The sequence below is a fragment of the Lacerta agilis genome, chromosome 6 (genome assembly GCF_009819535.1).
Source record: "Lacerta agilis isolate rLacAgi1 chromosome 6, rLacAgi1.pri, whole genome shotgun sequence".
NCBI classification, from domain to species: Eukaryota; Metazoa; Chordata; class Lepidosauria; order Squamata; family Lacertidae; genus Lacerta; species Lacerta agilis.
This window is the reverse complement of record NC_046317.1, coordinates 2,956,363-2,966,943: the sequence shown is the minus strand read 5'-3', so window position 1 is coordinate 2,966,943 and position 10,581 is coordinate 2,956,363. Positions and strand designations below refer to the sequence as shown.

Below are 10,581 nucleotides of genomic sequence, written 5' to 3'. Positions count from 1 at the left end.
CCCGCCGCCTTTAGGGGAGTCGCTGATTGGTTCGTTCGTTCGCTCCGTTATTTGGGAGCGGGTGCGGAAGAGGGAGGTCTCTTCATGGTCGGCCCGGTGATGGCGAGGGTTCGGCATCAGGTAAAGAGTTGGGCTTTCGAACTGCTGCCTTTTTTACCTTTTAAAGAAGATGACCGTCACGGATTTGGCAGGCCTTTTCTGAGGCGGGCAATTGCGATCCGTCTCTTCACGCTCATCCTCCCTATCGCAAAAAAAGTTTGAAACTTAAATGCTAGTTTTCTCTGTGCAGGGATATTGTTTTGGGGTTTCTTGTTTTTTTTAAAAAAAATCTGTTATGCAAATCCCCACCCGGTGCTGTCGAGTGTTTTATTTTAATTTATTAGCCGACCAAGTCTTGCTCACGTGTAAAACCCATTGAAATCAATGGGCCTTGGCTTGGTCCACATTAATTCATATTATTGCCCCCCCAGGGTGGATTTGATTTATATCAAACTGATTTAAATCACGATTTAAATCACTAGTCAGTAAGCCTTGATTTAAATCATAGTTTTCTACATAAAGACTAATTCTTGCTGGTATAACTTCAATATGCAAGTAGATGAAGATTTTTAGAATAACAACTTTTCATATTAGTTTTTTTATCCCCAGTTTAATAGGTTAAACAACCAGAAAAATATTGTTTCTGTTCCATTCACTGAACTTCTTGAAACTTAGCACTGAATGGGTTGATTCTGTATGTAGAACAATAGGATTAAGGTCTTTTTTATAACTCTGTTCATATTATAACATTTTTGCTGTGAAGAAGAGGCATGTGATCTCTGCTGAGTCAAATTCAGTTTTGAGAACTGCAAAAGTAAACCAAGCATCTGTGATAATATCTTGTAGGCAGAGAAACTGCCCAATAATCTTACAAAAACCTCTGGAAGAACATGACATTGTGAATGGATTAATGGAATTTATTTACAAAAAAATTAAACACATACAGCCTTATTCTACATAATTAAAAAACTAATCTTTATTTCATGATGGAATAACCTTTGGATGGTAATGCATTTTCTTCAAAAAGCATTTTATTTTAAAAAATCCGATTTAAATAAAAAAAGTCCGATTTTTTTAATAAAAAAAATCATTGATTTTTATCCACCCTGTTGCCCCCTCCTGCTTTATGGTGTTGTTGTTATGCACTTTCGTGCTGTAAAACCCACCTGTGATCTTCAGATGAAGGGTGGCAATATGCATTTTCTTTACTTTGTATAAAATAGTTTTTAACTTTTGTTCCTTTTTGCCTTTTGATTGGTAAACTATCAGCATGTGGAAGTTACAAGGGTTTACAACTGCAGGACAGTTTCTGCTTTTGGAGAAAAAAGTGTAGATCATGACGTGAACATCATTAACACTGCACATCTTTCAAGGAGGGGTGTATCCCTCAGACGAAACCTGTTTAGTCAGACCCCAACTATGAGAACAATTCAACGAACTCTTCACTTGCAGGTAATCCTTTGGTGAGCTTGGTATAGCTGGCAAAATATTGCATAATAAAGTAGCTTTTTATTTGGTGCAAAGGAAAAAAAAAACCTCTGGTAACTAATAGTTAATCTTTCAGAAATAGTTCTAGGACAACTTGGAAAGGAAATTGCAGTAATATTGCCCTGCCTAGAATATATATTCTCTCTGTGTGCGTGTGTGCGTGAGAGAGAGAGAGAGGAAGAAAAAAAACAACTTACAACAAGTGTCTTAAAACTTTGATCCTATCTCCTGAAAAGTTAATGTTGGCCAAGGGATCAACATATTTTTACCATCTGAACTTCTTTTAATAAGACCTAATTTTATATGGTAAATTATATTCTCCCTTATTGCATTAGTCCACTACTTATTGTACAGGGCCCTTTCATCTGTTCTAGTTTATCTATTCTATCCATAAAAGGTACCAGAAGGAAAATAGGTTGAAGAGGACCTGAACCTCTAAATGGTTTTATGGGGAAAGCTTTAGACTGGTGATGTAGGGTGTATGTTGTGGTAGCTATTAAATTAGTTGCAGACTGTCGTGAGAATTGGATGAACCACATCCAAAAAGTTGCTCATAGTGATATTTGCTCTGCTTTTGGTGGTGTTGTTGGAAAGTGTAGAGTATGGACACCACTTGCATGCACTTAGGAAGCTAAAACTGTTCTTCACATTCCAGGGAAATGCTGATCCTCAAATAAACTTGCTTCTGGGTAAGCAGTGGACTTTATACGCTGTCACTCCTCTGTACAAATTCTCTTATGGACAGCTGAAAGAATATTCTAGACAGCTGAGTCGCTTTATTGCAGCTGAAAGTCAAAGGAGACCTGTGGAAACTGAATATGAACTTCAATTTAACGTGAAGTTCTCTTCATTCTCAGCTTTGAAACTCGCAGAACAGGAACCAGATCCAGTTCTCATTCAAGTAGGTACTATAGTCCCAATATTTTAATACCTATGGGTTTGTCTTAATATCAAAGAATACTATTGTATTGGGTCTAGAAAATACACTAGTTCATCTCAGTATGCCACCATTGTTATCTTAGTGTTATTAAATGAAATGGATTTGGTTTGGATGCTAGGGAATCATGGTTACAGTTGGTGTTGAGCCAGTCACTGGATGCTTTGCACCCAGTCTCGATTGCACCATTTCTCTTGAAAAGTGGTTCTGAAAAAAATGTAACAGAGCAATTCTTAAAAGTAGGTAGCCTGCAGGCACAGGAAGCCTCTGGCTGCACTTCATGTGACCATTGGGTCTCAGACCCATGAATCCCAATCTGATCATGCAAGAGACGTTACGCCATGCAGAGCCTGCCACTTTGAAAGTGTGGATCCAGTTGGATCTGCACTTTCAAAAAGGCTTCCTTGTCCAGGCAAGGAATTAAGTCTTGCTGAATTCGGTGGGTTTTCCATGAAAACATGCATGTCTGTGAGAATAGAATACTATCAAAGTGGTAGGTGCACATTTGTTGAAGAACTCTTGAGAGATTAAGGTGCTGTCAATACATTTCCCCTAGTTTTTCTTCACCATAACAAATGAATTGCAGGAGTTGGTTTCCAAAATTATATTGACGCAAGCCATTTCGTATAGTTGCTATATGTGCATAATTGGTGTATTTATGTATTTTCCATAGATCACGGAGAGGCCTCAGGTGGCAGCTAAAAATGCAGAAGAGAAAGTGGTGTGGATGGGCTGGTTTACTTGTACTGGTGGAAACGACCTTTTTGAGACTGTTAGTGAGGAGTTTGCTTTTTTGCCCTTGTTCCTTGTGAATGGGGCAAAGGCTCTCACGGACTTTGTAGAAACTTGGCTTCAACAGACCTTTGACTGTTGTTTGAGTCCCTTGCACATCACCCCTATCATTCTTTCCTGGATTGCTGCAATGTGGACTGGGTGCCCTATGGACAATCCTACAGTTCCAACAGAGCTGACTTTCTCTACACTTGGCACAGCTTACCCTCTGGATATTTCCTATGCTATCCATCCTGAAGATGCAAAAGCCCTTTGGGATTCAATCCACAGCACTCAAGGAGAAATCAAGCAAGAACAAGTGGAATTGTTCATGGCGTGTCTTTACAACCACTTCCATAGACACTTCAAGATCTACCTGTCAGGCACAACACTGGTGAAAGTCTCCACATCAGTAGGTTCTGCCCATTCTGTTGGGAAAATAAAGGTATGGTGCCTAGCTCATTTACCACCAGCAACTAGTTAAAAGAACTGTCACTCTTGGCCAGTATTAGAAACTTAAAGATTTATAAATTAGGGGACAAATGGCTCCTTAAACCAAGGTTACAGTTGCCAAAATGGAATGTCTAGTTGCCATTTTGGGGCAAGATGGCACTGCAGTCTAATTTTCAAATGATGGACTAACTGTGATTGATTTTCAGTTAATCAGGCTCGTTCAAAAGGAAAGATGGAAGGCAGGGTTTTCGTATACCGAAACTCTTGTTGGGGTCAGAACCGGTTGATACAGACATGAGCTTTTTAGCTCTGCACTGTACATAGTTCACACAATAAAATCTTTAAAGGAAGCAGCAAAAAAAGAAAAGTCACTTGATCCAGGGACAGCCCACATATATATTGGCCTATTCTGATCTCTGTTTCTTAATGCTGACTGCTGCTCAGGTTGTATAGAAAAAGCATTTTGGCTTCAGAAATTCATTCTGATTGTGCAGATAAAATATAACTGATAGAATTCTACAGGATGGAGTATTAGTGTGTGAAAACAGTCCAGATCCAATGATCCCCAGGCATGCATCTCCAGATGATGGCGATGTCGGGCACCATCCTGGCGCCCAGGCAACTTCACTTGGTCGCAAGTGGTCAAAAGCCAGGTGCAAAATGCATGGCTAATCTTGAACAGTGCTCTTGGCAGGTGATTGCTCTCACCCAAAATTGATACTAGCCTGGTAGTGACAAATTATAAATAGACGAGTGTCCTAAAGGAATATTTGAGGCATACATTTTGCAATGTAGACTTCAAACACAACTGATTTTACCAGCTGGCCATTTATACTTTAGGAAGAAGCTTGGTGGCAGGTCTAGCACACACACGACTCCCTTTCTGTATTGGAAGTAAGCATTCAAGAGAAGTAGAAACCCTGCGACTTCTACTTTGTGCCTCTGGCCCCCTTCTACCTATTCCCTAGCTATAGCGGGTGGGGATACTGTTTTTCTCTGCATTCCTTTCTGCAATGGCTCAATTACAAGGTGGGAGAAATATTGGCACATGAAGAGAATGGTTTCTTGCATCTGTCCCTTCTTACCTTTCCCAGTTCTTTGCCATCCATCTTTCTCTAAGTAGGGAAAGGCTTGGAACGCTGGCAGGGCTGGGGAGCATATTGAATAATACTTTGGGCACTTGGAACAAAGTGTGTGCATCGAAGACTGGGTTGCAGGGTAGGGGGCATATTGAGCCACAGGCAACCAGTAGCTGATTCCTATTATAAAGTGTGTTGCTGCAATTTCTCCAAATAATGGGCTGGGATATTGTTTTTAGAGGGTTCAGTTTTTAATTTGTGTTGGTTTGTTTTTATTGTGGGAGGGGAGATATGTCTGGTAGGAGAGGAACTGAGCAGGGGGACCCCAACTGCAGTGGTTCATGGTAGGGGGAGGTATGGTGTGGGAGGTGCCATGTTCCAGTCCCTCCTCCAACATAGGGAATTGGGGTTATCCTATCAGCCAGCCCTCAGGTTTGCTGCTGCTGCTGCTGCTGCTGCTGCTAAATACCAGGTTGACTCTTAATAAGGCCTCCCTCATACACAATCTGATTTATAGATGAGGAGGTTGATCTGGTCTGTATCAATAAGATTGGGCGGTTAAGGAGGGTGGAGGTGGTGTTACCTACTGTGCCCAACAGGGTACTCTGTGCAGCATCAAGGACAAACTTGAGGGTTGGGGAGAGGGAGTTGCTGTGGTCTGTAGAGATTCCATCTCTCCAGGCTCTGTCCAGTTAGTGGGGGGGGGATCCAGAGGGTTTGTTCCTGATGTTGGGCAATCAGGACAGATTAGGGATTCTGCTGGTTTCCACCGGCCTTGCTGCCCAACAGTCTCCTTGCCTGAGCTGACAGGGATGGTCTCAGAAGCAGTGTTGAGGACTGCTGGTTCTGGGGGACTTCAACATCCATGCCAAGGCAACTGGCTTTGGGGCAGCTTAGGACTTCATCATGGCTGCCATAATGACCACGGGATTGTCACAGTATGCCACTAGCCCAACGCATGTGGCAGGCCACACTGGACCTTGTTTTATCAACTGGGCAGGAAGAGGGTGTTATGGAAGTGGGGGGTATTGACATCAGTCCCTTGTTATGTTCAGATCACTTCCTACTGAGATCAGGCCTGGGTTATATAGTGATATATCATTGGAAACTGGTTTGAAATCCACATTGTGTTAACGGGTTCAAAATATCTGCCCTGATGGTAAACTGCATGAAGCCAACTTTTGTATGTTGCTCTTCGGGCTCAGCTCTTCCCTGCCTTCTGCTGGAGGCAGCAAACCACAGAGTTGGCACTAGGGTTGGGCGATATCTAGTTTTCAACTTCACAATATATCGCCGATCAGAAGGTTGGCGGTTTGAATCCCCGCAACAGGGTGAGCTCCCGTTGCGCAGTCCCTGCTCCTGCCAAACCTAGCAGTTCTAAAACACATCAAAGTGCAAGTAGATGAATAGGTACCGTTCCGGCGGGAAGGTAAACGGCGTTTCCGTGCGCTGCTCTGGTTTGCCAGAAGCGGCTTAGTCATGCTGGCCACATGACCTGGAAGCTGTACGCTGGCTCCCTTGGCCAGTAAAGCTGGGCTGCAACCCCCAAGTCGTCCGCAACTGGACCTAACAGTCAGGAGTTACATTGCAATATATTGATATATCATGATGTCTGAAATGAGGGTGGAGCTATGTAGAGGCACTTCAGGGTTTTCCCTACATCATGATTTTTGCCGGTGCCTGCTGTTGTGATTTGCTGCACCCTTGAGTGGTACAAGGGACTGCCAAGGGAAGGAATTAGGAAAGCCTTATTCTCTGCATGAAACTCCATTCTATTTGGGAAGACAAGTTAGGACACAAGCTTTAGTAATCCAGTGAAACACAGCAATCACATAGACACCAAATGACTTTAGATCTGATGTGAATTGGCATCTTAACAATATTCTAAAATGCTGCTTTGCAAAGTATTGTACTTATACTTCTGAAAAAGGAAATGAGAGCTTTCCATTGTTCCCCTATGTTCTAGTGGTTTCAAATTCAAGCCGTGGATCTTTTCTTCTCCATCATCTTTCCTCTTTACCCCTTTTATACCTCTACAGGTATGTAAAACAGGAAAGTTTGGCTTTTCAGATTGACTTCAGACAATGTAGATTGTTTAAACAAAACTGGTTTATATGGGCTATTGACATTTGTTAGCTTAAATACTTCATTGAATAAACTGTATTTTATCCTGTTTTGATCCTACTGCAACTTTTTAAAATATTCTCCAATTTCTTTCTTGCAGATTTTTCATGCTCAACATCTGATATCATTGATGGCATTCCTAGCAGAACTGGCAGTTTTAAAAATATGATTGAAGTGTTGTACCATCTGTGCTTTTGCTATAGAAAGTATATCCAGTGCAAAGATGACTTTTGTGTGTGAGAGTCTTATTCTTGATGACTGTTCACTTAGGCTCTGCTCAGATGTGCTGTTTGTACAGAGCATTTTTACCTTTCTGGTCAAACACCTAACTTCAGCTAAAAAAGTCTTACACCTTCCTGAAAATATGGAACATTAAACGAATTAAACCCTACAAATAATAAATATTGTATTATATTTGACTAGTGATTTATGTGAGTATGGTACTAAGTGATTATGCTGCTCTCTTTGATCACAGTACCTCTTGTAAACTGAAGTGTTTTGGCTTAGAGGATGGTGGAATGAAGGAACCAATGGGACATGGTTATTACTGGTTATAAACTTTATAGGAACATTATAGAAAGGGTGTACTGAAGGTGGTGTTGCTGTGTATGTCAGAGAGGGCACTGAATTCAGCAAGCTGGTGGTGATATTGGGCCTCAAGTAATTTAGTATGAAGGACATTTTGTTGTCCCAATCAAACTGCTCAGGGAGATTTTGAGATTACAAATGAAACCCTATGTATTACAGTCAAGACAAAGAGGTAAAATGTATAGATGGCCTATATCAACCTTATGTCACAGATACAGTGGTACCTCGGGTTACAGATGCTTCAGGTTACAAACTTTGCTTCAGGATAAGAACAGAAATCGTGCTCTGGCGGCGCAGTGGCAGCGGGAGGCCGCATTAGCTAAAGTGCTTCAGGTTAAGAACAGACCTCCAGAACAAATTAAGTTCTTAACCAGAGGTACCACTGTACTGTTAGACTACAACTCCCTTCATCCTTAGTTAGCAGGACCAGTGGTCAGGGATGATGGGAGTTGTAGTCCAATAGCATTTTACTACCTAAGGTTGAGAAAGGCTACCCTAGATAATTGGACCCCAGGATAGTCTGAGAACTGAGGCAGATTATGGAGAAGAGAGACAAAATTCTAGGCTTAACAGACAAAATAAAAACTGACAAATCCATAGAGTTCTCACTAATGGTTCATCACCATCCTGGAAATAAGTGGCAAGTGAGGTGCTGGAAGGTTCTGTCCTGGGCCTGTTGTTCGATGCCTGTATAAACAACTTGAATGAAGGAATTGAGTTGCTCATCAAATTTGCAGATGACACCAAACTGGCAGGTGTAGCCAATGCTGCAGAAGACAGAATCGGAATTCAGTATGACCTTAGCAGCAGTGGCATAGCATGGGTTGCTGGGGCAGGACAAGTAATGTGCCCCCCTGGTAGAATGGGCAGCTGGGATGCAGGCATGTGCCGGGGTGTGCGCGCACAGAGCCCATGAGGCATAGGGCTGCCAGTGGCAGTGGCCACGTATTTTTAGCAGGGTGGCTTTGCCGGCTCTGGGCTTGGCCAGCCCAAAGGTGCAGGGTGTGGACATCGCACCTGGTTGCGCCCCTCAGAATTTTGTATCTGGGGCCAACCTCTGCTAACCAGTAGTGCAGTTTGGGGGCAGGGCAGAGTGAAAAACTAGGCTTAAACAAGAATTTCGATAGGGATAAATGTAAGGTTCTGCGCTTATGCAGGAAGAACTGTCTGCTCAAATATGATGGGGTACAACTATCTTGTGAAAAGGATCCTGGGGTCTTGGTATACCACAAGCTTAACACAAGTCAACAGTGTGATGATGCAGCAAAAAAGCTAATGCTTTTCTAGGTTGCATCAACAGAAGTAGTGTCCAGATCACTGAAGTAATAGTACCACTCTATTCTGCCTTGGTGAGACCACACCTGGAATACTGTTTCCAGTTCTGGGCACAACAATTTAAGGATATTGACAAGCTGGAATGTGTGCAGAAACAGCAACAAAAAGGGTACTGAAAGCAACTTTGTGAGGAATAGTTAAGGGAATTGGGTAAGTTTAGCCTGATAAAGAGACTGAGAGGGAATATAGCAATCTTCAAATATCTAAGGGTTATCACATGGAAGATGGAGCAAGATTCCTTCTCTGCAAGGTAGGACCTGAACCAATGGCTTCAAGTTACAAGGAATAAGATTCCAACTAAACATCAGGAAGAACTTTCTGATGGTAAGAGTCATTCAACAGTGGAATGGACTCTCCTTGGATGTAGTTGAGATTCCTGCACTCTGGGGTTGGACTACATAACCTGTGGGATTCTTCCCAACTCTGCTTCCATAAAATCCAGTGAAGCTGAATGATGGAAGATTCAGGACAGATAAAAGAAAATGCCTTACACTGCCCATAGTTAATGGAACTCCCTCCTACAGGAAGCAGTGATGGTCACCAACTTGGATGGCTTTAAGAGGATTAGATGAATGGATGGCAGATAAAGGCCATCAGTGGTTATAAGCCATGATGGCTATGCTCTGCCTCCATGGTTGGAGGTAGTTGCTGGAAACTGCAGGAAGGGAGAGTGCTCGTGTGTTCAGATCCTGCTTGTAGATTTTCCATACACACCTGATCCAGCAGGCTCTTAAGTTCTTCAGCTGCACATGAAATTGATACTACAGTAAGCCCACAACTTGTGTGCATTCAGCTTTTACGTGCTGGGCAAAAAAGATACTTCGGCGAGCCCAATGTGCTTTGGCTAGACGTGATTTTGGCTTTGGACATGATCTCCAGAACGTAAAATGCATGGACCGTATTTACTCAAATCTAATGTGCACTTAATTTTTCAGAACCTTGAAACCCTAAAAAAGTATTTGCTGGTGAATGTAAGTGTGCCATCAAATCTAACGCGCAACTTAATTTTCGCGACATAATTTGGCCAAAAAAGGTGAGCATTAGATTTGAGTAAATACAATATGTCGTGGGCTTACTGTATATTAAGGCTATACAGAGGTATTTCGCTCAAATACTGTTTTCAATTTACTAGCCCAAAGGGTTTGAGTTGGGAGCTATAAAGTAAGTTTATAAACCAGCAACTTCTGTTCTTTCAGTTAAGTCATGAGAAAACACACCAAATGATTTTATTAAGGTAACACTATTTATACAAATCAACTCATGCTAGAAAAAGCACAAATGATATGTAAACAACTGTTTACAGAATACTTTTTCTTTGTAAAGGTGCAAATGTTCAAAATGTAAACACAAGAATGCCATCTCTCAGGCCAAGAAGGGTTTTCCCCTTTCTTGAAAATCCACTTGTGTTAAGTTCCCCACCCACCCAAAGACATTGAAGATGTTGAAGTTTACAAATAAAGCTACTTCTCAAAGGAAATATCAGTAAGACTTAGTTTCATTGGCATTCCTTGCAACTCGCCACACCCAATGCTACGATCAGCTCTGCTTTCTGCTGCTTCCTTGGCACCACAGGAATAGGACACAAGTTATACATAACTGTTCTTTAGCTCCAGCCATCACCGACCATGTTTGCTGGGGTTGACTAGAACCAAGAACTGCAGTGACATAGGTTTCCGTCCTTGCCCTACAGCCCACTAATTGAGCTACAGCCGTGACACAGCTGAGTTTTTAGATAGAACTATGCTTTAAAGATAAAGATGGCAGCTT

General features: G+C 42.0%; 1 protein-coding gene across 1 annotated transcript; it reads left to right on the top strand.

The window, feature by feature from the left end:
- The first annotated feature begins 15 nt into the window (after positions 1-15).
- On the top strand, positions 16-7,293 carry CENPL (centromere protein L). Its single transcript, XM_033151237.1, has 5 exons — positions 16-120; positions 1,309-1,491; positions 2,183-2,428; positions 3,138-3,680; positions 6,992-7,293. The coding sequence occupies exons 1-5, from the start codon at positions 85-87 to the stop codon at positions 7,058-7,060; spliced, it is 1,077 nt and encodes a 358-aa protein (XP_033007128.1). The 5' UTR covers positions 16-84; the 3' UTR covers positions 7,061-7,293.
- Positions 7,294-10,581: the final 3,288 nt, after the last annotated feature.

What these genes read in the sequence shown, in the direction of transcription:
- CENPL (XM_033151237.1), top strand. Translation starts at nt 85, where the DNA reads ATGGTCGGCCCGGTGATGGCGAGGGTTCGGCATCAG. An exon ending in TGGCGAGGGTTCGGCATCAG is followed by an intron (nt 121 to 1,308) that starts GTAAAGAGTTGG and finishes GTAAACTATCAG; the next exon opens with CATGTGGAAGTTACAAGGGT. An exon ending in AACGAACTCTTCACTTGCAG is followed by an intron (nt 1,492 to 2,182) that starts GTAATCCTTTGG and finishes TTCACATTCCAG; the next exon opens with GGAAATGCTGATCCTCAAAT.